Source organism: Pogoniulus pusillus, chromosome 42 (assembly GCF_015220805.1).
Source record: "Pogoniulus pusillus isolate bPogPus1 chromosome 42, bPogPus1.pri, whole genome shotgun sequence".
In the NCBI taxonomy this organism is placed as follows: domain Eukaryota; kingdom Metazoa; phylum Chordata; class Aves; order Piciformes; family Lybiidae; genus Pogoniulus; species Pogoniulus pusillus.
In genome coordinates, this window is record NC_087305.1 from 4,865,174 (window position 1) to 4,892,767 (window position 27,594).

The 27,594-nt window shown below is 60.1% G+C and overlaps 1 protein-coding gene across 5 annotated transcripts in view; it reads left to right on the forward strand.

The window, feature by feature from the left end:
* The window catches only part of PEBP4 (phosphatidylethanolamine binding protein 4), a 140,991-nt gene that overhangs the window by 2,067 nt on the left and 111,330 nt on the right, over positions 1-27,594 (forward strand). For 2 of the 5 annotated variants that reach the window (XM_064175613.1, XM_064175617.1), the window contains exons 2-4: positions 20,105-20,152; positions 21,483-21,625; positions 23,558-23,690. In XM_064175613.1, coding sequence (XP_064031683.1) covers positions 21,489-21,625; positions 23,558-23,690 — 270 coding nt within the window. In that variant the 5' untranslated portion in view covers positions 20,105-20,152; positions 21,483-21,488. Of the gene's footprint in view, positions 1-9,837; positions 9,869-20,104; positions 20,153-21,482; positions 21,626-23,557; positions 23,691-27,594 lie in introns of those variants that run through there. The other 3 variants (XM_064175614.1, XM_064175615.1, XM_064175616.1) reach the window with 3 other exon arrangements.

Below are 27,594 nucleotides of genomic sequence, written 5' to 3' on the forward strand. Positions count from 1 at the left end.
CCTGCAGGGTGGCAGCGTGGGGCTGGCCTGGGAGCTCTGCCCCTGCAGCCACATCATGTGATGCTTTGCCAGCCTCGCCTGGGCATTCAGCTGCCTTTGCCACCCCTCCTCCTCCTCCTCCCCCCTCCCCCCCAGCCCCTCCAATCTCCTCCGCTGAGCCAGGCTAAGCTCGGCCCCCACTTCCCTTTCCATCACCTCCCAGTTCCTCTTCCATCACCTCCCAGTTCCTCTTCCATCACCTCCCAGTTCCCTCTCCATCCTCTCCCAGTTTCCCTTCCTTCTTCTCCGTTGCATTCCCGCTGGCACCAGGCTGGCCTGCAGCCCTTGGCACGCCTGGCACTGATGCAACCCCCACGTCAGCCGGCGGCAAAACCTCATCACTCGCCTCCCCTGGCACCTCCCCGTGGCACCCCCAGCCTGGCATCCCCGGTGCCAACCCCCCTCCTCACCTAACTCGCAGGACGGGGATCTCTCTCTCCATAGCAGAAGGAGGTGATGGAGTCGCTTATGCGGGGAGGGGGAAAGCCTTTGGGGTTTGGCGCCTGGCATAGGCAGCCGCTGGCACTGCCCGGGTGCCCGCAGCGGGACCGTGAGCAGCTCCTGCCCGCGGCTGAGCTGCAGCTCTCAGCTTCTCTGCTCCGTGGAGCGGTCACGGGGAGGGGACTCGCAGAGCTCGTTTGCCAGCCGCATGATTTGGCTTTGTTTGCTCTCGTGTAGCAGGTGCCCAATTGTGGCATAAAGACTGCCTGGCAGCCTCCTGGGCAGCCCTAGTGCCAGCCTGCCCCTTCCCAGCCAGCCCAGACAAAGGCGCAATTGTCACCCGCGGGGCAGGCGCAACCAGCTGCGGGCACGGCGTGGGCTGCGGGCACGGCATGGGCTGTGGGCACGGCGTGGGCTGCGGGCACGGCACGGGCTGGGGGCACGGCACGGGCTGCGGGTACGGCACGGGCTGTGGGCACGGCGTGGGCTGCGGGCACGTCGTGGGCTGCGGGCACGGCGTGGGCTGCGGGCACGGCACGGGCTGGGGGCACGACACGGGCTGCGGGCACGGCGTGGGCTGGGGGCACGGCACACAGGCCCCTCTGCCAGGAGGACAGAGCCGGTGGCAGGAGGCAGAGGGAGGGCACCGGAGCTCGGGAGAGCGCCTGTGGAGCACGTGGGTGCCACTCGCGGCCCCTCTCTGCCGTGGGAGGAGGAGCAGAGGCTCAGCTGACTGACTGCATCCCACTGCTTCCCAGCGAGCCCATGGCACGGCGTGGCAGAGCCTGGCATGGATGCCCGGAGCATCGTACGGCTGCCCAGAGCATCCTGCAGCTGCCCACAGCATGGCACAGCTGCCCCTGGCACAGCATGGCAGAACTGCCCATATCATGGCACAGCTGCCCATAGCATGGCACAGCTGCCCGTGGCATGGCATAATTGCCCATGGCGTGGCACAGCTGCCGGTGGCACCGATGGCACAGCTGCCCATAGCATGGCACAGCTGCCCATGGCATGGCATAATTGCCCATGGCATGGCACAGCTGCCGGTGGCACTGATGGCACAGCTGCCCATAGCATGGCACAGCTGCCGGTGGCACCGATGGCACAGCTGCCCATAGCATGGCACAGCTGCCGGTGGCACCGATAGCACAGCTGCCCATAGCATGGCACAGCTGCCCGTGGCATGGCATAATTGCCCATAGCATGGCACAGCTGCTCATGGCATGGCACAGCTGCCCCTGGCACAGCATGGCATAACTGCCCATAGCATGGCACAGCTGCATGCAGACTGGCTGCCCCTGGCACTGCATGGCACAGCTGCCCACAGCATGGCACAGCTGCCCACGGAACAGCTGCCAGGCAGCTGCTGCCCTCCCCGGGGCCGCTGGCAGGGCTGTAATTAAGGGGCTGTAATTAAGGGGCTGTAATTAAGGGGCCGTTTGCTGCCCTGGCTCTGATTTAAGCCTCTCGAGCTCATCCCAGAGGCTCCATCTGCTCCCTAATCGCCCTCACTCCCTGGCCAGGAGCTCCAGACCCAACCCTTGAGCACTGAGGTCACACTGGGGAGCTCCACTGCTGGCAGCAACCCCCCTGTTGGCACCCCTGTTGGCACCCTCCTTCCTTCTGCCCCTCCCAGCGTGGGGTGAAGGAGTTCTGCCCTCACCAGTGGGCACTGCTCCAGCTGTGCCCTTCTCACTCTCTGCAGTTTAATGCCAGGGGCAATTCCACCCCTCCCAGCTGCTCCCAGTGCCCCTACCCAGCCCTGCTAAGGGGGCAATGTGCCAGGCTGCCTCTCTGCTCCCCCACCATGGAATCAGAGACCTGTTTGGCTTGGAAAAGGCCTCCAAGACCACTGAGCCCAACCAGCAACCCAAGCCCACCGTGGCCACCAAACCCTGTCCCCAGGGGCCATGGCCACAGGTTTCTTGGACCCTTCCAGGGATGGGACCTCCACCACCAGCCTGTGCCAGGCTCTGAGAACCCTTCCACTGAAGGAATTTCTTCTGACATCCAACCTAAACCTCTCCTGGGGCAGCCTGAGGCCATTTCTCCTGTCCCTTGTTCCTTGGCAGCAGAGCCCAACCCCAGCTGGCTCCAACCTCCTCTCAGGCAGCTCTACAGACCCAGAAGGTCTCTCCTCAGCCTCCTTCTCCCCAGCTCCCTCAGCTGCTCCTCCCCAGCTCTGCTCTCCAGACCTTTCCCCAGCTTCGTTGCCCTTCTCTGGACCTGCTCCAGCTCCTCAGTGTCCTTCTGGGAGTGAGGAGCCCAAACCTCAACCCTGGAGCACAGCAGTGCTAGGTCCAGGGGAGCACAATCCCTGCCCTTGCTCCCTCTGGCCACAGCAGCAGTGCAGAGGACAGATGCAGGGATGCAAACTCCCTTCTCCAGCCACCCCTTGGAGCAGCAACGAACACTCTACTGCCTCCCCACCTCCACCCCCACCAGTACCCCCTCCCCACCTCCCTGCTCTCCAAACGAAGCTGAGTCAGCATCATTCACCTGGCAAGGGGCTGAAGGGCTGTGACAGACCAAGCCAACACCTCCCCACGCTGGCAGAGCCCCACCAAGACTCAGCTGGCAACCAGGAGACACTTTGGCACCCCCCCACCAGCAAGCCCTGGAGCCACCACCACAGACCTCCCTTGGCCTTGCCCTGCCCTCAGCCCTGTGTAATCTTCCACCTTCTCCACGGGGAGTGAGGGAGACACTGCAGTGGAGCGTGACAGAGAGGAGCAAAGAGCAAAGTCCCTGGCAGGAGGCAGGCAAGCTGGGAGGCAGGAGGGGGCAGTGCCAGGCCGGGGGTACTCACAGGCTGCGTGCCATGGCGCTCATCTTCCCGGCGGGGCTGCCCTTGCCGTGGGATGCCATCGCTTGCTCCTGGCAGGCTCTGAAAGGAGAGGGCAGAAGAGCTCTGTGAGAACCCTCCTGAGGGTGGCTTTCACCTCCCACCCCCTGCCCGGGCTCCCCCTGCTCCCCACCCCCCCGCCGGGGGCACCTTTGGGAAGGGGAGTCCTGCGTGGCCAGGAGGTGTCCGTGTGTAGGGAGGAGGTTGTCTGCTATCTGCCAAGCAGCTCTGCCCACCACCATGCCATGCCCCTGCCAGCTCTGCCCTTCCCGTGCCACCACCTGCACCCTGTGGGGCAGAGGAGATGGGCAGGTGCATGCCAAGGGCCCTCACAGACCCATCCCTCTCACCAAAGCCCAGCTTGGGCTCCCCCACGACAACCTCCCCTCAGCCCCAGGAGCTGGCCAGGGTGGTTGGAAGGTCTCCTGGTGCCAGTCCCCTGCTCCAAGCACCTTACCCTCGGGCTAAGAGCTTTCCCTGCAGGCAAGGGCACCAGCAGGGCAGGCAGCAGAGCTCCCAGCCCCCTGGCACATGTTCTTTGGGCAATGCTTCCCTCCCGTGAGCTGCAGGGTGAGGAAGGGCAGCAGAGCTGTCCCCTCCTTCTCTTGTCACCAGATCAAGTGTGCCTGCACACGTCAGGCTGGAGCAGAGTCCAGCCTGGGCTCCTCTCCTGGCAAAGGCAGCTGATGGCAAAGCCACCTCCTGGCAATGCCTGGCTCCTGCTGGGAAGTGCAAGGGGATTCGTGGTGCTGAGCCTCACCCTGGAGCCACCCATGAGGAGCCACTTAAGGGCACTCCTCTGTTTCAGGAAACCATGGGGCTGAGGTTGGAAAAGGTCTTTGTGATCCTTGAGTCCAACCTCCCACCTAAGACCACCACAGCCACCAAACCCTGTCCCCAAGTGCCATGGCCACAGGTTTCTGGAGACCTGCAGAGCAGTGCCAAGTGGTGTCCCTCAGGGGTCAGGGCTGGCACCAGCCCTGTGGAACACCTTTGTCAGTGCCACGGGCAGAGCAATCAGTGCAGCCTCAGCAAGTCTGCAGCTGGCACAGGCCACTTGCTAGGGGGCAGGGATCCATCCAGAGGGAGCTGGGCAGGCTGCAGAGCTGTGCCCAGGCCAACCTCAGGGCATTCAACAAGGCCAAGTGTCAGGTCCTGCACCTGGGTGGGTGCAAGACCAAAAGTGCAACTGCAGGCTGGGTGGGGAATGGCTGAGAGCAGCCCTGAGGAGCAGGACCTGGTGGCACTGATGGCAGCTTCATTCCCTTTCTCTGGACCTGCTCCAACCCTCCACAGAATGAAGGACCCAAAACTGACCCCAGCCTTGAGGGACAATCACTGCCTAGGTCCTGCTGGCCACACTGCTGCTGATTGAGGCAAGGATGCTGTTGGCCTGCTTGGCCCCCTGAGCACACTGCTGGCTCATGTTCAACCTGGATCCCATCTCCCAGCCCTGAAGCAAAGCCACCTGATACCCCCTGGGTGAGAGCTTCTCCTGCCATTGACACCACTGTGGAATTTCAGGGGCTCAGCACTGGGTTTGTAAATGTTTCATGCCAGGAGGAGCTCTGTGCTGCTGTAAAAGCCAACCTAGGGCACCAGCAGAGCTTCCCCTCCTGTACCCTCAGGAGCATCTGGGGCTCTCCATGAAGATCTTTCACAGCCAGACACTGGGTCAGGGCAAAACTGAGGGGCTGAGATCCAGGCAGGCAAGGTTGCTGTGCCCTCCAGCTGGGATCCATTGGATCAAACTGATGGAGTGGGTCCAGAGGAGGTCACAAAGGTGATCTGAGGGCTGGAGAACCTCCCCTATGGGGACAGGCTGGGAGAGTTGAGACTGTTCAGAGGGGGTGGACAGAGAGAGGACTCTGCCCCTTAGCTCTGCTCTGCTCACACCTCACCTCCAGTCCTGCCTCCAGTGCTGCTGTCCCTGAGCAGCTCCCCAGGAGCCAGCAGTGCCCTCCTGCAGCCTAGCAGGCAGCTGTGTGCTGGCTGCAGGCAGAGCAGTGTGGGCAGCAGGGCAGGAGAGGGGATTGTGCCCCTTAGCTCTGCTCTGCTCACACCTCACCTCCAGTCCTGCCTCCAGTGCTGCTGTCCCCAGCAGGAGGGCACAGAAGGTCTCCCCTCAGCCTCCTTCTCCCCAGCTTCCTCAGCTGCTCCTCCCCAGCCCTGTTCTCCAGACCCTTCCCCAGCTCTGTTGCCCTTCTCTGGGCCTGCTCCAGCTCCTCAATATCCTTCTGGATGGGGGGGGGGGGCCCAGAATGGCTCAGCCAGAGTGGTGCAGGGTTTTGGGGGGGCTGGGGGGGGGCACAGTGGGGGCCTACCAATCTCTGCTTTAAAAAAAGAAGGAAAATGAATGAATTAGAAAATCAAAGCAGAGGGAGCCTGTTCCTAGGCAACTGTCTCCAGGAGGGATGGAGAACAGAGGGAGGGGAAGAAGCAATGTTGGGTGGGGAAAAAGCTTCTGGGGTCCCACAGCCACTGGAAAGACCTGGGAAGGGGAAGGAGAGGGTGAGGAAGAGGAGGAGCTGCCTGAGTCTGCCTTGGTGGTTTGAAAGGCAGGAGAAGAGGGGGCATGGGGGTGCCAGAACAGGGCAGAGGCTCACAGCTGGCAGAGCAGGAGCATTGCCCCTTCCTTTTTCATAGAACCATAGAACCAAGCAGGCTGGCAGAGAGCTCCAAGCTCACCCAGCACAACCCAGCCCCCAGCCCTGCCCAACCAACCAGACCATGGCACTCAGTGCCCCAGCCAGGCTTGGCTTCAACACCTCCAGCCATGGGCACTGCACCACCTCCCTGGGCAGCCCATTCCAGTGCCAATCACCCTCTGCCAACAACTTCTCCCTAACCTCCAGCCTCAACCTGCCCTGGCACAACTTGAGGCTCTGCCCCCCTTTGTTCTGTCTCCCCTTTTCCTGCCACAGAGCCCAGCTGCAAGCCCTGGCCTGCAGAAGAGCAGCTCTGCCTTGTGCCCCTGCTTGTGAAACAGCCTCCAGGGCCCTAAAACCACTTCCTAGCCCAACGGCTCCCAGCCACAGGCTGCCAATCACTCTGCCAGGCATCCGCGGGCAGCAGGAGCCTGCCAGCGAGGCGGGCAGGGAGCTGAGGGCAGCGTTCTTGGTGGCTGCATGGACTTGCTGGCTGCCTGCCAGCAGATAGCAGCACTCCTGGCTGAAGCAGCAATGAGCAGCCGTGGAGAGGCACCAGCCTGACCCACTCAGTTCCCATGGGGCAGCTTGGTGGCATCTGCCCCGTGCTGGGAGGCTCTTAGCCCCACTGCTGCTTGGTGTCTTGCCACACGGGGCTTGCACCCTCCTCTTTGCCCAAGCATCCTCCTCTCTGCCCACCCTGGCTACTGGAAATTCGTTAGACCCCAACTGCTCCCCCCAACATACCCCACAGAGCCCCATCAGGGTCTGGCAGCTCAGTCCTGAGTAGCTTGAAGGGGAGCAAAGGGGCAGTGAGGGGGAACAAAGGACTGAGAGCATCACCCAAGGGGCTGAGAGCATCAGCCAAGGGACTGAGAGCAACACCCAAGGGGCTGAGAGCATAACCCAAAGGGCTGAGAGCAACACCCAGGGGTCTGAGAGCATCAGCCAAGGGACTGAGAGCATAACCCAGGGGACTGAGAGCATCAGCCAAGGGGCTGAGAGCATAACCCAAAGGGCTGAGAGCATCACCCAGGGGACTGAGAGCATCACTCAAGGGACTGAGAGCAACACCCAAAGGGCTGAGAGCATAACCCAAGGGGCTGATTTAGCAACACCCAAGGGGCTGAGAGCATTCCCAAGGGGCTGATTTAGGAACCTTGCCACCTGCTGTGTGTGACCCTGCTCTAGCAGGGCTGTGTGGTGGGGGTTGGACTGGATGATCTCCATAAGTCCCTTCCACCCCCAGCCACGCTGGAATTCTGCCTGCAGCAGGCCACGGGGCTGGGATCAACCTGCAGCACTTAAAGCCGCAGCCCAAACCTCCCCATCCCTCACCTCCCCCCTCCCCTTTGCATCCCTCCCCAGCTCTTTGGCATGAAGGAGAAGCCTTCAGCTCCCTCATATCCCACTGGCATCGCTGGGGCCAGCCCTGGCCGCTCCCGGGGCTGAAAAGAAGGGAAGGCTGCGGTAGGGGGCGGGGGGCAGCTCGGTTACCTTCGCGCCCTGGCTCCTCACCGTCCCGCAGCTCTCCAGTCCGATCCCAGCAGCTGCCTTCTCTTTCCTGTGTGCTGCTAACTGGTCGGGACAGGTAGGACTCATTTTTATACGCTCCCCCCCTCCATGTGACCCAAACAAATGCCCTAGGGATGAGTTTTTGCACTGACACAAATGAAGGGGTTGGGACTAAAACCTGTTGAACCACAATCCCGACTCAACGGGCAGGAATTTTCCACTCTCTGGGCACGCCTGCTGGCACCGCGGGCGCCACCGGGGGCCTCTGTCTTCCCCCAAATCGCTTTCCTCTTACACTTCCCAGGCCTTCCAGGCTCATCCCTAAAACCCTTCCATCCGCCTGGATGCTGGGATGGATGGGGAGTGTGAAGGAATTGTGGCAGAGGAGTTGGTTGCATCAACATTAGGCTGAGGGAGCTGGGGGGGGTGCAGCCTGCAGCAGAGGAGGCTCAGGGCAGAGCTGATTGCTGCCTGCAGCTACCTGCAGGGAGGCTGGAGCCAGGTGGGGTTGGGCTCTGCTGCCAGGCAGGCAGCAACAGAAGAAGGGGCCAGAGGCTGAAGCTGTGTCAGGGCAGGTTGAGGCTGGCTGTGAGGAGGAAGTTGTTGGCAGAGAGAGTGATTGGCACTGGAATGGGCTGCCCAGGGAGGTGGTGCAGTGCCCATGGCTGGAGGTGTTGCAGCCAAGGCTGGCTGGGGCACTGAGTGCCATGGTCTGGTTGGTTGGGCAGGGCTGGGGGCTAGGCTGGGCTGGGTGAGCTTGGAGCTCTCTGCCACCCTGCTTGGCTCTATCATTCTATGATCGGCATCCCCCATGAGCTGCAAGGAGCATCCTGGTGAGGACCCCACAGGCTGGGGAGCTTATGGCTCCCAAAAGCACTCTCCAGCAAGTGCAGAAGCAGCATTTCCAAGCCCTGAGACTCCAGGGAGAGTTTGGGAGCAGGAGATTCCTTCCTCCCCCCACCTCCATTTCTCCCCCTGGTTGGCATCTTCTGCTGCGTCTTCCTCCTCGGGCACCCAGCCCTGCCCAACCAACCAGACCATGGCACTCAGTGCCCCAGCCAGGCTTGGCTGCAACACCTCCAGCCATGGGTGCTGCACCACCTCCAGCCATGGGCACTGCACCACCTCCCTGGGCAGCCCATCCCAGTGCCAATCACTCTCTCTGCCAGGAACTTCCTCCTCACCTCCAGCCTCAACCTGCCCTGCCACAGCTTCAGCCTCTGGCCCCTTCTTCTGTTGCTGCCTGCCTGGCAGCAGAGCCCAACCCCACCTGGCTCCAGCCTCCCTGCAGGCAGCTGCAGGCAGCAATCAGCTCTGCCCTGAGCCTCCTCTGCTGCAGGCTGCACCCCCCCAGCTCCCTCAGCCTCTCCTCACAGGGCTGTGCTCCAGGCCCCTCCCCAGCCTTGCTGCCCTGCTCTGGGCACCTTCCAGGTGGTGTGGTGCTGGTGAGCAAGAGGGCAGGCACTGGCAGAAGGGGGACTCAAAATGACCAGAAGAGTCCAGGATGAAAACAGCAAGAGGAGGATGAACTTTTGGCTGAGCAGAGATGAGTCAATGGGAACCAAAGGAGCAGGGGAAGAGCCAGAGGCCACGGAAAGGAGAGGTGGCTGAGAGGGGTGAGTCAGTGGGAGCTGCTGGTGAGTCAGTGGGGAAGGAGGGATCCGAAGGGCTGCTGGGCAGCAGGTGGCCGTGGGGCTTGAAGAGAGAGAGGCAGGAGGAGGCCTGGGGGCAGAGCCTGCTTTGCACTTGTTGGAGGAGCTCTGGAGAATGCTCTCTGCAGGTCCCGATGTGGCTGATAAGAGGCAGGGACGTGCAGCTCGGCACACTCGGGGCTGGCTCAGCTCTTGCCTCACCTCTCTCATTGTGATGCTGAGGTGCCCCGGGCACACCTTCAGCGGCTGGCACTGGAGGCTTGCTCACCCCTGGGGTATGTTCTCACGGGGAGCACAGCCACTGGCTCTGGCTAGGCAGGGCGGCTGGGGGTTGTGTGTGTGTGTTTGGGGGGGGGTTTAGGTCTGGTTTTGGGGGTAGCTATTCCCAAAGCTGCTGGGTTGTGGAGCAAGGGAAGGGGTCCCCTGCCCACAGCAGTGCCAGGCTTGCAGCTCCCTGCTCTCAGCATCCTGCAAACGGCTCTGACCTCTGCAAACTGATCCCAGCTCATGGCCTAGCTGCAAGGGTTATGCCAAACGGGGGGTTGGCAGCTCTTGGTTTTGCAAACTGCCCTCCCCCCCCCCCCCGGGCAGCCTCTGAGGCAGCTCCAGGGCTCAGCACTGCCAGGGAGCTGAGGCTGTGCCAGAGCTGGCTGGGCACAGGCTGCTCTCTGCCGCTGGCTCCTCTGCTGCTGCCAAACAGGGGATCCTGGGGGGCATAAAGAGGGGTAGGTGGAAAAGGTGCTGGGGGGGTCCTGGCTGGTTTGCTTGCTGTGTGGTGGGAGCTGCTTTGCTTCTTGTTTGGGTGCTTTGGGGGGTGAGGGGAAGCAAGAGCAGGGGGTCTGGCAGCCCTGTCTGTGTGAGTGTGTGTATGGAAACCTTGGGGGGGAGGGGGGGAGACTCACCTTGGGGTGCCCTTTAGAGCCAGGGTGCCACGGGTCTGGGAGTGAATGTTTGGGAAGGGGAAGCTGGAAAAACCTCCTGGAAAAGCTACCCATGCTCATAGGAACCTTTGGGAAGTAGTTTTCCTTCCTTCTAGCTTCCCCCCTCCACCCCCAGAACACTTCTGGTGGGGAGACTGAGGCCACCCTCTGCACAGAGCTGTAGGGGGGGGGGAGCTCAGGGCTTCATCTGAGCTCGTTAAAGCTGCAATCGTGGAATCAGTCAGGGTTGGAAGGGAACACAAGGATCAGCCAGTTCCAAACCCCCTGCTCTGAGCCACACACACACCCCCCACCCCCCCCCCCCCGCAGCAGACCAGTAAAACCCATTTAAGGAAAGGTTGAGCCAGTTTAGAGTCGTTTGGTGACCTGTGGATGTGGAGGTTAATCTGGTCTAAGTACAGCCACGGCGGGGATTTGGACCAGTTCATCTGGGCAGCCTCCCTGGTTTGCCTGGGGGGTGTAAGGGAGGGTCCAGCCCCTGCTCCCTTGGTCTGTCTGGGGGGTGTAAGGAAGGGTCCAGCCCCTGCTCCCTTGGTCTGTCTGGGGGGCGTAAGGGAGGGTCCAGCTCCTGCTCCCCTCCCTCTCGAGCTGCAGAGAGCCACTGGAAGAAGGAGAAACTAAACGGAGGAGGGAGAGGAAGAGCCTCACGCAGGCTGAATCTGAACCGCTGCTATTTATAGCCCTCCCTGCTCAGCCAGCCCAAAATTCCAGCCGGGTCCCAGTGCCCGGTGGGCAGAGGGTTGGGGGTGGGAAGCAGGCAGGGTCCTCCTGGCAGCCTGCTGCACTTCGATGGGGCAAGTGACGGGGCCAGGCTGAGCTTGAGCTGAGTCAGGGCAGAGGATGCTGCTGCCTCACCTGAGCTCCTCATTAGGCTGCCGCTGCAGGGCTTTCCCACGGAGCATCGCCCAGCCCAGCTGGCTGAGCTGGGGAGGACTGGGCAGAGGTGTTGGTGGTTTGTTGTTTGCTGTCATCCCCTCCAGGGCTGTCATCACCATTAGGGCATCCACCAGGCACGGGGCAGAGACACCTCCTTGCCGAGGTGAAGCTGGCAGAGGCGGGGAGGGATTGGAGAGGAGGTGAAAATTGGTCCAGGTGATCCCCTCCGGACCTCAGTCCCACGCAGCATCCCTGGGGAGCGTGGGGTGGAAGGTTGAGCAGAGGCCACGCCTGAGGGTTTCCCAATGGCTTCTCCCTGCTGCTGTTGGGTGTTTGCAGCAGTGCAGATCCTCTGGGTCTGTGCATGGCACTGCAGGCCATGGTTCAGTGGCTCTGGTGGTGTTGGGTTGGTGGGTTTAGAATAGAACAGAATCAAGCAGGCTGGAAGAGAGCTCCAAGCTCATCCAGCCCAACCTAGCACCCAGCCCTATCCAGTCAACCAGACCATGGCACTCAGTGCCTCATCCAGGCTTTGCTTGAACACCTCTAGGGATGGTGCCTCTGCCACCTCCCTGGGTTTGATCTGAGAGGTGTTGTTTTCTTTGCCAGCTGAAGCAATTCATTGATTCTTGGTGGCTTCCTCCTGTCCTGGGGAGCAGGGGAAGGTCAGAGAGTGCTAAGGGTTGGAAGGGACCTCTGGAGATGGGAGGTGATCAAAGCAGGGGGATGGAGGTGATCAGAGCAGGGGAGTGGAGGTGATTGGAGCAGGAGGATGGAGTTGATCAGAGCAGGGAGGTGGAGCTGATTGGAGCAGGAGGATGGAGGTGATCAGAGCAGGGAGGTGGAGGTGATTGGAGCAGGGGAATGGAAGTGATCAGAACAGGGGAGTGGAGGAGATTGGAGCAGGAGGATGGAGGTGACTGGAGCAGGAGGATGGAGGTGATCAGAGCAGGGAGGTGGAGGTGATCGAAGCAGGGGAATGGAAGTGATCAGAACAGGGGAGTGGAGGTGATTGGAGCAGGGGGATGGAGGTGATTGGAGCAGGGGGATGGAGGTGATTGGAGCAGGGGGATGAAGGTGATCAGAGCAGGGAGATGGAGGTGATCAGAACAGGGGCACCCAGAGCAGGCTGCACAGACTTGCAAGGTCCAGGTGGGCTCTGCATGGCTCTAGAGGTGAAGGTTCCATCACCTCTCTGGGCAGCCTGCTCCAGGCCTCTACCCAGCCTCACAGCAAAGGAGCTCCTCCTCATTTTCAGGTGGAGCTTCTGATGCTCAGGCCTGTGCCTGTTACCCTTTGTCCTGTCACTGGACACCAGGGAAAAAAAGCCTGGTCCCATCCTCCTGACCCCCCTCCTTGAAGGACATTGATGAGATTCCTCCCTCAGGCTGCTCTTCTCCAGGCTGAAACCCCCTAAGCCCCTCAGCCTTTCTGCACCGGAGAGATGCTTCAATCCCTTCATCCCCTGAGCAGCCTGGATGTTAGGAAGGAGTTTTTCACCAGGAGGGTGCTGAGACACCTTTGCTGTCTCCTTTTCACAGCCTCACACCAGCTCAGGGGCTGGAAGGGACCTCAAAAGCTCATCCAGTCCACCCCTCCCCTCCTAGACCAGAGATCCTGTGCCAGGGATCTTCTCTCTGCCCCCAGGTGCTGAGCAGGCTGCTCTTCTCCAGCCTAGCCCCCCCTAAGCCCCTCAGCCTTCAGCAGAGAGATGCTCCAGTCCTTCATCCACAGACAGGATGGCAAACAGGAGTTAACTCCACGAAGGCAGCGCCTCGGGAGGGCATCAGGCTCGGTGTGGCAGCGCCGCTGGCATCTGGGCTCTGCCAGGCTGCGGAGCTGCCGCTGGTGGCAGAGGAGGCTCCTTGCACAGCCCTGCGCCTGCCTTGTGACTGCCAAATCTGGCAGCTTAATATAGGCCAAATGAAAGCATCCTGCCCAAAATAGAAGACCTTCGGCGGCGAGAGCCGCAGCTCCGGCAGGAGCAGTCACAAGGTGCCGCTCTGGCAGGTGTGCGGTTGTGCAACGCTGCACATCCACCCCCTGCGCCCGGCGTGCGGCTGCCTGCTGCCCGGCCCGGGCTGCTCGGCGCCAAGGTCACCTCCCCCGGGCACCCTTCCAAAGCTGCTGTGCATACCTCAGCTTCCCACTGACCCTCCCCCCCAAAACCCTCAGCTTCCCACTGATCCTCCCCCCCAAAACCCTCAGCCTCCCACTGATCCTCCCCCCCAAACCCTCAGCCTCCCACTGACCCTCCCCACCAAAACCCTCAGCTTCCCACTGACCCTCCCCCCCAAACCCTCAGCCTCCCACTGACCCTCCCCCCAAACCCTCAGCCTCCCACTGACCCTCCCCACCAAAACCCTCAGCTTCCCACTGATCCTCCCCCCCAAACCCTCAGCCTCTCACTGACCCTCTCCCCCAAACCCTCAGCTTCCCACTGACCCTCCCCCCCAAACCCCTCAGCCTCCCACTGACCCTCCCCCCCAAACCCTCAGCCTCCCACTGATCCTCCCCACCAAACCCTCAGCCTCCCACTGATCCTCCCCCCCCAAACCCTCAGCCTCCCGCTGACCCTCCCCCCCAAACCCTCAGCCTCCCACTGATCCTCCCCACCAAACCCTCAGCCTCCCACTGACCCTCCCCCCCAAACCCTCAGCTTCCCACTGATCCTCCCCCCCAAACCCTCAGCCTCCCACTGAACCTCCCCCCCAAACCCTCATCCTCCCACTGACCCTCCCCCCAAACCCTCAGCCTCCCACTGATTCTCCCCCCCAAACCCTCAGCCTCCCACTGATTCTCCCCCCCAAACCCTCAGCCTCCCACTGACCCTCCCCCCCAAACCCTCAGCCTCCCACTGACCCTCCCCCCAAACCCTCAGCCTCCCACTGACCCTCCCCCCCAAAACCCTCAGCTTCCCACAGACCCTCCCCCAAGCCCTGCCAGCTGCCTCCTGCCTGCCAGCTGCTGCTCGGGGAGAGAGGAGTTGGTGTCTTGGGGGGGGGGTCCAGCACCCGCAGGGGGTTGAGGTGGGCTGTGGAGGGTGGCTGGTGCCATCCCCGGGCTGTGCTGCTGGCTCTTGGGCACTGTGTGGGCATGAGCTTGGGGCTCTCTTCCAACCTGCTCGATTCTCTCATTCTGTGATCTCTTCGGGTCCCTTCCAGCCCCTGACATGCTCTGACCCTCTGACCCTCTGACCCTCCCACCCCACTGAGGATCCTCTGACCCCACTGCTCCAGCTTCCCGGGGATGCTCCGTGCTGGGAGCTGGGGTTGCAAACACCTCCCAGCAGCTCTCTCCTCTTTGCTTTCCTCCTTGCAACATCAATCAGCAGAGCTGAGTTCTTCCTTTCACTCAGTGCCATGGGCTGGTTGCTTGGCCAGGGCTGGGGGCTAGGTTGGGCTGGGTGAGCTTGGAGCTCTCTGCCAGCCTGCTTGGTTCTATGACTCTCTGATTCGACTCTAGGGCAGGTGGACAGAGATAAACCAACCCCCAGATGGAATCCTCCTCTGTTAATCTCTCAGGGCTGCACCAGGGAGCTGCTCCCAGCCGAGCTCTGCTGTGTCAGTCTGCAGGGATCTGCTGCTGGGGGGGGTGTGGGATGGCACTGGGAGGGGGTTGGAATGCATCCACATGGCTCCATATATTGCTCCAGCATCTTCTTCCTTGTCATGCTGTGGAGAAGCAGAGATCTGAGGCCAGCTCCTGCGTTCTAGCTGCTGATAGAATCTCTCTCCCCAAGCAGGCTCAGCTTCATTTTGATCCCAGTAACACACTGGTGGTGCTGCTGGGCAGCTGGCAGAGGGTGACTTTGCTGTCTGCAGTGACAACCTGGGCCTTTGGCTCTTGATCCTTGTGGCACTGAGCAGATCCAAGAGGACTGGAGACAATCTGAGCCTCAGCTGAGTTGTCACATCCCTTAAATCACAGGGTCACAGGAATGGTTTGGCTTGGAAGGGACCTTTAAGGATCATCTTGCCACGGGTGACACTGGAACAGGCAGCTCAGGGTGGGTTGTGGATGCCCCTTGCCTGGAGGTGTTCAGGTTGGATGAGGGCTGAAGCAACCTGGGCTAGAGGGAGATGTCTCTGCCCATGGCAGGAGTTGGAACTGGATGAGCTTTGAGGTCTCTCAAGCTATGGAATGTCCAATTCCAACCCCTGTGCCCTGGGCAGGGACACCTCACACCAGCACAGGGTGCTCAAGGTCTCATCCAGCCTGGTCTTGAACACCACCAGGGAGGTTGTGGAGCACAGAAGCACCCAATGTGATCTTTGATCACATTGGGTGCTTCTGTGCTCCACAACCTCCCTGGGAAACCTGTGCCAGGGTCTCAGCATCCCCAACCTGTGCCAGTCTCTCACCACCCTCACTGGCAAGAATTCCTTCCTCATCTCCACTCTCCACCTCCCCTCTCCCAGCTCAAAGCCATTCTCCTCACCCCCTGTCACCCCCAACCCTTATCAGAAGTCCCTCCCCAGCTCTCCTACAGCCCCTTCAGGGGCTGGAAGGCTGCTCTGAGGTCTCCCTGGAGCCTTCTCTTCTGCAGGCTGAACCCCAGCTCCCTGAGCCTGCCCCCAGCCCTACAGGAAGGCTGGGGAAGGAGTCTGGGGAAGGGTTTGAGGTGACAGGGTGAGAGGTGATGGTTTGAGACCAGTTTTGAGTTGAGCTCAGTGGTCTCTGGAGGTCCCTTCTGACCCCTACCCTTCCCTGCTTGCATTCCATGAAACCAGAGCAGGGCAGAGCCAGGTTGGGCATTAAGAACAAGTTCACAGAAGCTTAGAGGTGGGAAAGGTCCTCCAGAGATCATTGAGTGCAACCCTGCCTGGACAGGCAGGATCAGAGCCTTGGAAGCTCTCTGCAGGGAGGGTGGTGGAGGTGTCAGGGCAGTGGTTTCCTGCTCAGAGCTGAGGAAACTGAGGCAGCAGAAGGGTTTGAGGTGGTGGAAGAGGTTGAAACCCCATCCCTGGAGACATTCCAGGTCAGGCTTGGTGGGGCTCTGAGTGACCTGGTCCAGCTGGGGCTGGACATCAGGAATTTCCCCTTCCCTCTTCCCAGAAGCTGGAAGGAGGAGACCTTGCCCCTGCCAGCCGAGGTGGCTGCAGGCTGCTGGTGTGCAGCGGGAGAAGGGAGGAGATTCAATTCACAAAGCTCTCTCACCCTGAGGCTTGGCTGCAGCCAGGTGAAGGTGACCTTGTGGGCATTCAGTTGGAGCCAGGAATGATGGAATTGTGAGCCAGGCAAAGAGGGAAACGCTGAGGAGAGGGCCAGATAAGAGGCCCAGCGTGGGCAGGGCAGGGCTGGAGGTGCTGCAGGTTGTGAATGGGGAGGGAGGCTCTGGTTTGCTGCTTCCTTTGCTGATTGCTGGGGAGGGGGGAAGGGGAAAATAATAAAGATGATGATAATGATGACAATAAAAAAACCTCAACTGCAGAATGGGCTCCTGGGAGACAAAGGTAGAGGGAACTCCCCCTGGCTGCTGAGGCTCTGCCCAGCCCCTTGCATCCCCCAGCCTCGCTGGTGGCTGTCGGCTGCAGGAGCTCTTCAGCTGCAGGAATTTAGCTGCAGGAGTGCAGCTGCAGGAATTTAGCTGCAGGAATTTAGCTGCAGGAATTTAGCTGTAGGAATTCAGCTGCAGGAATTCAGCTGCAGGAATTCAGCTGCAGGAATTCTTCAGCTGCAGTTCACTGTTGGGGTTGGGTTTTTCTGAGTGGTTTCTTTGCTGCTTTAGAGATCAGAGGCTCAGAAGATGTCAGGGGTTGGAAGGGACCCAAAGAGCTCATCCAGTCCAAGCCCCTTGCCACAGCAGGACCACACAATCCAGCTCAGGGCACACAGAACACATCCAGACAGGCCTGGAGAGGCTCCACACAAGGAGACTCCACAACCTCTCTGGGCAGCCTGTGCCAGGCTCTGGGACCCTTCCAGCCAAGAAGTTGCCCTTGTGCTGAGCTGCAACCTCCTGTGCTGCAGCTTCCATCCACTGCTGCTGCTCCTGTCCCAGGCAGCAGTGAGCAGAGCCTGTCCCCCCCTCCTGACCCCCAGCCCTCAGAGAGTTCCAGACATTGATTCAATCCCCTCTCAGTCTTCTCTCCTCCAGACTAAGCAGCCCCAGGGCCCTCAGCCTCTCCTCCCCAGGCACTGCTCCACTCCCCTCCTCATCCTCACAGCCCTCCCTTGGACTCTCTCCAGCAGTTCCTGTCCCTCTTCACCTGGGGAGCCCCAAACTGAAGGCAGCTCTCAAGAGGAGGTCTCCCCAGGGCAGAGCAGAGGCAGAGGCAGAGGAGAACCTCCCTGGCTCTGCTGGACACACTCTGCTCAGTGCCCCCCAGGACCCCATTGGCCTCTTGGCCCCCAGGGCACATTGCTGTGCCAGGGATGCTCTCCCCCAGCACTCCCAGCTCCCTCTGCTTGGGGCTGCTCTCCAGCAGTCACCTCCCAGCCTGTGCTGCTGCAGTTTATTCTCCCTCCCCAGGTGCAGGACTCTGCTCTTGTCCTTCTTGAACCTCACTTGGCTCCTCTGTGCCCAGCTCTGTCTCCTGCTCTCTCTGGATGCCCTCACAGCCTGCAGCTCTCTCAGCCAAGTCTCCCACTTTGGTGTCAGCAGCAAACTTGCTGAGCAGTCTCTGTCTGTCTGTGCCCTCAGCAATAGCACTGATGAAGGGAAACTGAGGCAGACCTGGGGGAAGATGCTGGCCCTTGGAGGAAGAGCTGAGCTCCAGGTGCTTGCAGAGCCTGGCTGGAAGTGCAAGGAGAAGATTTATTGTCCAGGAAGAAGTTTTGCTTATTTAAAGCTGACCAAAGCTTTACTTTGGTGAGCATCAGAGCCAAAGCAACTCCCTTGGCCCTGTGGCAAGAGGGGAATGAAGTTTCTGATGGCTTTGAGGGTGAGCTCCAACTTTGCAACCAAACTGGGAGGGGGGAAAGAGGAAGAACCCAACCCAGCTGCAATCTCTCTGTACCATGGGGCTGGAGGAACTCAAGCCCAGCAACACCTCCCTGCAGGCAATGACCATGGGCTGGGGGGGTGGGAGGGGGTGGAGGCTGAGGCTGTTAATGAGCTGGGCTGGGGGTAAGGTTGGGTTGCATGAGGTAGCTTTTCTCTTTTGCAGTGTGGGGAGCTGGGGGGAGGCAGAAGAAATGCTCAAGTGGATTTTAAATGGCCCTGGTTAATCTTCAACTGAGCCACCAGAGGAAGCCTGGGAGGCTGGGGTGGGAAATTCCCAAGCTTGCAAAACCGAGCTGTGGCCTTGGCTGCTGCCTTCAACCCAAAGCTCATCCTCTTCTGGATGTGCATAAGGGAAGTTCTGCAAGCTCTGGCTTCGTGCTGAAGGGAAACAAACTGCACCCAGAGCTGGAAGAGGGAGGTTTGAAAGCAGGGGAAAGCTGCCAGAGCCTCTTGGGCTTCAGCTGCTGGCTGAGGGCTGCCTTCAAGATACCTGGAATGGGTTTTTTGGTGCCTTGAGCTGTGTCCTGCTGCTTGCTGTGCTCCCTGGGAGAGGGTTTGAGACCTTGGCAGCAGCTGGAGGCTGTTCAGGCTGGAGAGGAGAAGGCTCCCAGGTGACCTTCTTGTGGCCTTGCAGGATGTGAAGGGGGCTACAAGAAAGCTGGGGAGGGACTCTTTAGGCTGTCAGGCAGGGACAGGACTGGGGGGGATGGAGCAAAGCTGGAGGTGGGGAGAGTGAGGCTGGAGGTGAGGAAGAAGTTGTTCAGCATGAGGCTGGTGAGAGCCTGGCAGGGGCTGCCCAGGGAGGTGGTTGAGGCCCCATGGCTGGAGGTGTTTGAGGCCAGGCTGGCTGAGGCTGTGTGCAGCCTGCTCTGGTGTGAGGTGGCCCTGGGCATGGCAGTGGGGTTGGCACTGCCTGCTCCTTGTGGTCCCTTCCAGCCCTGCCTGATTCTCTGATTCTAAAGGTCCTTTCCCACCCAAACCATTCCACGATTCCAATTCCTTGGCTGTGCCTTTCCCGGGGCTGTGCCATCCCCCCCATGTGGCTGCTTCAGGACCCCTGGTTTGAGACTCTCTCAGCCCCCAGGTTGAGGCTGTTCTGCCCCCTCCCTGTGCTGTGCTGCTGACTCATGGCCCCCAGCACTCCTCACGTGAGCCTGGTGCAGCAGCAGGGCTCTAATTATGGGGTTCACCCAGCCCAGAGCGTGGGAACTGGAGCCATCAGCCCCTTAAACCTCCTGATCATTCCCAATCCATTAATGGGTTTAATTAGTGAAGCCTGATGCCTCCTCCTGCCTGCTGACAGCAGCATTGGTGCTCGCCCGTGCTGGCTCTGCTGCTGCTCCTTCCTTATGTAACGCTGGGGAGTGTGGTGCAATCCCCGGCCCCAGCTGCTTGGTTTGGCTGCAGATGTCTCATGCCGAGCTGAGGAGGCAGTGGAGAAGATCAACGAGTGCCAAGGCACGTTTGGGCCACATCCTTCCTAATTAGCTGGGCAGTTGTTAGAGCAGGAGGGGAATTAGGGCCAGGGGAGGACTCCACAGATCAGAGGCTCAGAGGATGGCAGGGGTTGGAAGGGACCCAAAGAGCTCATCCAGTCCAAGCCCCTGCCACAGCAGGGCCACACAACCCAGCTCAGGGCACACAGAACACATCCAGACAGGCCTGGGAAGGCTCCACACAAGGAGACTCCACAACCTCTCTGGGCAGCCTGTGCCAGGCTCTGGGACCCTTCCAGCCAAGAAGTTGCCCTTGTGCTGAGCTGCAACCTCCTGTGCTGCAGCTTCCATCCACTGCTGCTGCTCCTGTCCCAGGCAGCAGTGAGCAGAGCCTGTCCCCCCTCCTGACCCCCAGCCCTCAGAGAGTTCCAGACATTGATTCAATCCCCTCTCAGTCTTCTCTTCTGCAGCCTAAGCAGCCCCAGGGTCCTCAGCATCTCCCCACCAGGCACTGCTCCACTCCCCTCCTCATCCTCACAGCCCTCCCTTGGGCTCTCTCCAGCAGTTCCTGTCCCTCTTCCACTGGGGAGCCCAAAGCTGGCTGCAGCTGGAGGGGCAGTTGGAGCTCTGCTTCTGTGGGCTGCAAACCTGTTGCCTCCCCTGCAGAGGCTGAGCTGCCCCTTCCCTGGGCTGTGTTCTCATTCCCAATCTCTTCTTCTCTTTGCTTTCTTGGAAACCATCTCCACGGCAACCTCCAAGCTCCAGGCTGTGCCTCAGAGCTGCTCTCCCATCCCCAGGACCTGCCTGGTAAGTGCCTCACCAGGACCAGCTTTGGTGGCCACCAGGCTGCTGTGGACACCTCAGGGAGTCAAGGGCTGGGCACTGGGCTTAGCAAGGGCTGTGGGCAGGTAGAACTCCTGCCCTTCACTCCCCTCATCCTCGGGGCTTGGCTTGGTACTTAAAAACGAGTGGCCATGGTGGTCCTTGTGCAGGAGAAGCTCTGCCTCAGCTCTGGAGGGGGTGGCTGGGCTCAGAGTGGACCTTGGTGCTGTTCCCTCAGCAGATGCTCTGCCTGGAGTCAGTGTGTGTTGCTCACCCATCTGTCAGGAATGGTCTTGCTTGGGCCATGCCCAAGCCTAATCCCAGCTTTCCATCTCCTGAGGAGAGCAGCAGGGCCAGCACCTGGGCACAGGGACTCTGTGCCCTCTTGGTGCTGCCTGGAGTTGGAGTGTGGCAAGGCAGTGGTCACCATGGAGGTGATCATCCCTGTGCTGTGCTGCCTGGTTTGAGGTCATCACTGCTCATCCCTGTGCTGTGCTGCCTGGTTTGAGGTCATCACTGCTCATCCCTGTGCTGTGCTGCCTGGTTTGAGGCCATCCCTGTGCAGTCTGCCTGGTTTGAGGTCATCTCTGTGCTGAACTGTTGGTTTGAGGTCATCTTTGCATATCCCTGTGCTGTGCTGCCTGGTTTGAGGTCATCTTTGTGCTGGGCTGCCTGGTTTGAGGTAATTTCTGTGCTGAGCTGCCTGGTTTGAGGCCATCTCTGTGCTGGGTTGCTGTTTTGAGGTCATCTTTGCATATCCCTGTGCTGTGCTGCCTGGTTTGAGGTCATCTCTGTGCTGTGCTGCCTGGTTTGAGGTCATCACTGCTCATCCCTGTGCTGAGCTGCCTGGTCTGAGGCCATCCCTGCACATCCCTGTGCTGGTCTGAGGTCATTCCTGCAGGTCCCTGGGTGGCCTTTCTGTGAGGTGGGCAGCAAGAGGTCCTCTGAAGTGCAGTTTCTTGCTGGGGGTTTGGTGTTTCCTGGCATGGAGCAGCAGCAGAAGGCAGAGTTAACTTCTGCCACGCAAGTGGTCCATGGTGTGAGACTGGTGGCACTCGGGGGGGGGGGGGGTGTGGATCTGCATTGCCTGGAGCTGGTTTCTGGGTCTGGAGGCTGGGTGAGGCCCTCAGTGCCATGGGTCAGTTAAGTGGGAGGTGCTGGGTGCCAGGTTGGACTCTATGGTCTCTGAAATCTTCTCCTGCCTGCTTCATTCTGTGCCTCTGTGGTGAGGGCTGAGCTGGAGCATGGTGGCTGGGGATGCTGTGGGCTCCAAGCAGCACTGGCACTGACTCTCTCTGTCCTTTGGTCCATGCAGGGCAGAATGAAGCTGTTGGCTGCATTGCTGGCTGCCAGCCTGCTCAGCACCACTGCCTATGGTGCCCAAGCATCCTGGCAGCACAAACCAGCTCAGAGCTGCCTCTTGCAGCCCCTCAGCGGTGCAGACAGCAAGTTCTGCAGGTGAGTGACTCTCTGAGCCCCACCAGCCCTGGGTGTCCAGTCATGTGCTGTCCTTCCAGGCCACCTCCAGGGCCAGTTCATTGCAGCATCCCCACTGCCAGGGCTATAAACGTTGGTGGCTTTCTTCCTTTTGCCAGGAATCTGGGCCAGAGCAAAGCAGGGCAGTGCCTGCTGCACCAGGAGGCTCTTGCTTGATGCCAGCTGAGACCTTTGTGTCTCTGCTCACCTTGAGCTGCTCCTTGGTCCACTGTGCAGAGGTTTTTGAAGCATCAGAGGGGGCAAAGGTTTTTCTGCAGGAAGTTTTGGGGGACAGAGGCTGCTTTTGGGGAAGGGAAGTCCCTAGAGCAGGTCATGCCACAGAGCTCAAAGCCACCACACTGAGATGTCAGTGCTTGAGTGGGTGAGGAGGAAGCTTGGAGAGCTTCTCCTGGAGCAGGCAGTTGGCTGCTGTGCCAGCTGGGCCCTCCAGCCACCCAACTCATCCCTTTATCAAGTGTTTTGATACTGAAGGTCCTTGGCTTTAGCTCCAGTTGCCCTGGAGGGGGTGGCTGGAGGTGGCCTCCAACTGCTGCTTGGCTTTGGGAGGCTCTCAGTGTCCCACGTCACTGGGAGCTCCTGCATCAAAACAATCCTCCCTGCTGCTGCCTGCCTAACCAAAACACCCCAGATAGGAGCAGCTGAACTGCCAAAGGCAAGCAGAGGCTTCACTTGGCCTCAGCTCCCTCCCACAGGGCTCTCTCTGAGCTCTCAGCCCCCATTTGTCTCATCCCTGCGTGGGTGCTAGCTCAGCATCCTTTGGTGCTTGCAGGAGTTTGGGGCCCTTCCTCTTGAGGGGGTCATGTCGGTGGCAGCTAATCCTCATGGTGGCCCTGAGAGTTGCTCTCCCTGTGCTGGGGGTGGCTTTGTTCTGGTGGCCTCTGGCTCTGTTAGGTGATGTCAAAGGGGGAAGTGCTTCACCTGGAGGTTGGAGCTGGAGGTGGCAGAGCAGAGGAGGTTTGGCTTTCACATCCCACCTGGGAGAAGGAGCTCAGAGTTCAGATGCCTTACCCAAAGCCAGGGAGGAGTAGAACTGAGTCCTGTGTGCAGCTGTGCAGCCCCCAGCACAAGCAGGACATGGAAGGGTTGGAGCCAGCCCAGAGGAGATGCTGAGAGGGCTGCAGCAGCTCTGCTCTGAGCACAGGCTGAGAGAGTTGGGGCTGTGCAGCCTGCAGAGGAGAAGGCTTCCAGGAGAGCTTGGAGTGGCCTGGCAGGGTCTGAAGGGGGCTCCAGGCAGGCTGGGGAGGGACTACTGAGAAGGGCTTCGGATGACAGGAGGAGGAGGAATGGGTTTGAAGTGGCAAAGGGGAGATTGGAAGTGGATGTGAGGAAGAAGTGAGGGTGGTGAGACCCTGGCACAGGTTTCGCAGGGAGGTTGTGGAGATCAAAGATCACATTGGGTGCTTCTGTGCTCCACAACCTCCCTGGAGGTGTTCAGCACCAGGCTGGATAAGGCCTTGAGCAAGGGCACACAGAACACATCCAGACAGGCCTGGAGAGGCTCCACACAAGGAGACTCCACAACCTCTCTGGGCAGCCTGTGCCAGGCTCTGGGACCCTTCCAGCCAAGAAGTTGCCCTTGTGCTGAGCTGCAACCTCCTGTGCTGCAGCTTCCATCCACTGCTGCTGCTCCTGTCCCAGGCAGCAGTGAGCAGAGCCTGTCCCCCCCTCCTCACCCCCAGTCTCCAGAGAGTTCCAAACATTGATTCAATCCCCTCTCAGTCTTCTCTTCTGCAGAGTAAGCAGCCCCAGGGCCCTCAGCCTCTCCTCCCCAGGCACTGCTCCACTCCCCTCCTCATCCTCACAGCCCTGCCTTGGGCTGTCTCCAGCAGATCCTGTCCCTCTTCACCTGGGGAGCCCCAAACTGAACCCAGGTTTGTGTTCTTCTCTCCTCAGAGGTGACTTAGAAGTGATTTACCCAGAGCTGGGTGAGGTTGGCTGCAAACACATCCCCCAGTGCCAGCAGTACCAGCGCAGGATCAGCAGGGATTGGGGCTCCCCCCGAGTGCAGTACCCCCGGGCTGAGAAGGTGAGTCCCAAACTACATCCCCGTGGCCAGCAGAGGTGCAGCTGGATCACAGGCAGGGAATTCTCTTGGGAAGTGACTGCTCCCTCTGTGTGTGTGTGTGGCTGTGTGCTTGTACTATGAGCCAGCTCATGGCAGGCTGACCGGCAGCTGGGGCGGGCAGGGGCACCACCAGCTCCACTTTGGGGGCTGGAGGTGGCCTGGGAGCTGCTCACCTCATGCCACTTGTGGCTTCACAGGCTGGAAAAGACCTTCAGGATCATCGAGTCCAAATGCACCTAACACCTTCCCATGAACTAAGCCCTGGCACTCAGTGCCCCAGCCAGGCTTGGCTGCAACACCTCCAGCCATGGGCACTGCACCACCTCCCTGGGCAGCCCATTCCAGTGCCAATCACTCTCTCTGCCAGGAGCTTCCTCCTCACCTCCAGCCTCAACCTGCCCTGACACAGCTTCAGCCTCTGGCCCCTTCTGCTGGCCCTGCCTGCCTGGCAGCAGAGCCCAACCCCACCTGGCTACAGCCTCCCTGCAGGCAGCTGCAGGCAGCAATCAGCTCTGCCCTGAGCCTCCTCTGCTGCAGGCTGCACCCCCCCAGCTCCCTCAGCCTAATGTTGATGCAACCAACTCCTCTGCCACAATTCCTTCTCACTCCCCATCCATCCCAGCATCCAGGTGGATGGAAGGGTTTTAGGGATGAGCCTGGAAGTTCTGGGAAGTGTAAGAGGAAAGCGATTTGGGGGAAGACAGAGGCCCCCGGTGGCGCCCGCGGTGCCAGCAGGCGTGCCCAGAGAGTGGAAAATTCCTGCCCCTTGCGCCGGGATTGTGGTTCAACAGGAGACCTCTATTCCCCCCCACCCCCCACCCCCAGCGTTTTTTGGGATGGGGCAGCTAAGGAAAAATCTATTCCCAGCCACTTCGCAGCAAAACTTGGGGCAGAGCTTTAGTTTCTTTACCAATTCCCTGGAAACTTTAACACCTTCCCCCCCACATCCCTCCCTACTCCCCCCAACCCTTCTTGGCCCAGCTGTTTCTATCCCTAACTGGTACCACTCCGTGTGTACTCGGTACCTACTGGGATGAACTGCGCTAATTAACGAGGTTGGGACCGGGAGGGTGTTAATTGGTTATGCGGTGACCCAGGCTCAGACACGCTCCCCCCACGACCCCCACTCCAGCTCGCCCCGGCACTAAAGTTTGTGGTTGCTGTTACCACCTGCGGCCGCCAGGTGGCAGCATTGAGCTTCGCCAGCCGCTGGGGACCGCTGAGTCCCCTCCTGTGCGCTGCGCCCTAGGCGCAGGGGAAGAGAACGAGGCCAAGTGCGGAGCTGTGCTGGGTCTTTGCTGGGCTTTGGGAGCGAGCATCCTGCACCCATCCCCTCTCCAGCATCCCTCCAGGAGCTTGTGCTCGGTTTGGAGAGCAGGGGTTTACCGCGGGGGTTCTGCTCTGGTTTCCTTCCCCTTTCTGGTCTCTTTCCAGGGTTTTGTGGGGTTGGGTTTTTAGTTTCCAGGGCATGTTTGGTTCTTGAACAGGCTCTGGATGGGTGCAAAATTGTATAGATGGAAGAAAACAAAGGGTCTTGGAGGTCTCTTCCAACCTGGTTGATGCTATGATGCTATGATTTCATGTGGGGTGAAGGATCTGCTCTCTTTAGGGGGGATGGAAGAGTTAAATATCTGAGTTGTATCAGCAGGGATGGTTTGAAAGTGGAGCAGGAGAGATTTGGGGTGGGCACCAGGAGGAAGTCCTGCACCATGTGTGCAGTGGTGAGACACTGGGACAGGTTGCTCAGGGATGTGGTTGAGGTTCCTGGAGGTATTCAAAGTCAGCCTGGATATGGCCCTGGGCAGCCTGGGGATATCCCTGCTGCCTGCAGGGAAGTTGGACAAGTTGAGCCTATGAGGAGACTCAGAAGTTGTCTGGGAGGAGAGGCTGAGGGCCCTGGGGCTGCTTAGGCTGCAGAAGAGAAGACTGAGAGGGGATTGAATCAATGTTTGGAACTCTCTGAGGGCTGGGGGTCATGAGGGGGGGACAGGCTCTGCTCACTGCTGCCTGGGACAGGAGCAGCAGCAGTGGATGGAAGCTGCAGCACAGGAGGTTGCAGCTCAGCACCAGGGCAACTTCTTGGCTGGAAGGGTCCCAGAGCCTGGCACAGGCTGCCCAGAGAGGTTGTGGCTCCTTGTGTGGAGCCTCTCCAGGCCTGTCTGGATGTGTTCTGTGTGCCCTGAGCTGGGTTTGTGTGGCCCTGCTGTGGCAGGGGGCTTGGACTGGATGAGCTCTTTGGGTCCCTTCCAACCCTGACCTCCTCTGAGCCTCTGATCTGTGGAGTCCTCCCCTGGCCCTAATTCCCCTCCTGCTCTAACAACTGCCCAGCTAATTAGGAAGGATGTGGCCCAAACATGCCTTGGCACTTGCTGGTCTTCTCCATTGCCTCCCCAGCTCTGGGTCCATTCCAGCCCCTAGCATCCTGTGATCCTGTGACCTTTGAGGGTCCCTTCCAATGTGCTGCAACCTGGGAACCTGTGAGCTGGAGCTTGAGCTGGCATCACTTTGTTCCCAGGGAGATCTTTCTTGATAGGACTAAGTTGGATATGAGGAAAAATTCCTTGGCTGCAAAAGTGATGAGAGATTGGCAGAGGCTGCCCAGGGAGGTGGTGCAGTGCCCAGCCCTGGAGGTGTTGAAGACACCTGTGGCTGTGGCACTTGGGGGAGATGGTTGAATGGCCACAGTGGTGCTGGGTTGCTGCCTGGACTCTGGTCTTAGAGAGCTGCTCCAAGCCAACCAACTGTACTCCATGTCCCCAGCTCCAGCTCCAGCCTTGGGTGCTGCAGCTGCCTCTAAGGGAGAAGCTCAGGCTCTGGTGCCTCTTGGCTTTACCTTCAGGTGTTAAGAATTTGCTTTTCTGGCTCCTTCATTGCCTTCTGGAAAGTCTCTTCCTCCTGTGGCTCACATGGTTGGAGCTCAACTTTCCCTTAAGGATGCTGGATTCTTCCAAAACCTCTCATCCTACCTGGCAGAAGCTGCTGGACATGAAATCATCCAGCACTGCCATGCTGCTTTCCAGTAGCTCCCAACTTCCCAGCCATGGAGGCAGTTGATTTTTCTCTATTTTGATCCTAGGAAGTGAAAAAAAAAGATGAAAGGCAGGCAGAAGGGGCTGGAGGTGTCTGTGGGGCTGCTAAGAGGCAGGCAGAAGGGGCTGGATGTGTCTGTGGGGATGCTAAGAGGCAGACAGAAGGGGCTGGAGGTGTCTGTGGGGCTGCTAAGAGGCAGGCAGAAGGGGCTGGAGGTGGCCATGGGGATACAGAAGGCAGTCAAAAGGGGCTGGAGGTGGCCGTGGGGCTGCTAAGAGGCAGGCAGAAGGGGCTGGAGGTGGCCGTGGGGCTGCTGTCACCAGTGGACGCTGCTGTGGGCTGATTCCAGGGGACAATCAGAGGCAGACCCTTGGCTGTGCATCCTCAACGCCAGAGAGAACCTGCCCAAGCCGGGCTGGAGATCTGCCTCTGGGTGCTCGGGTTTGGGGATGGGATGGCAGCTGTGGCAGGGGCAGGTCCCCAGGGAGCCCGTGGCAGAGGGTGCCCAGGGGAGCCCGTGGCAGAGGGTGCCCAAGGAGCCCGTGGCAGAGGGTGTCCAAGGAGCCCGTGGCAGAGGGTGCCCAGGGGAGCCCGTGGCAGAGGGTGCCCAAGGAGCCCGTGGCAGAGGGTGTCCAAGGAGCCCGTGGCAGAGGGTGCCCAGGGGAGCCCGTGGCAGAGGATGCCCAGGGAGCCCGTGGCAGAGGGTGCCCAGGGAGCCCGTGGCAGAGGGTGCCCAAGGAGCCCGTGGCAGAGGGTGCCCAAGGGAGCCCGTGGCAGAGGGTGCCCAGGGGAGCCCGTGGCAGAGGGTGCCCAAGAAGCCCGTGGCAGAGGGTGC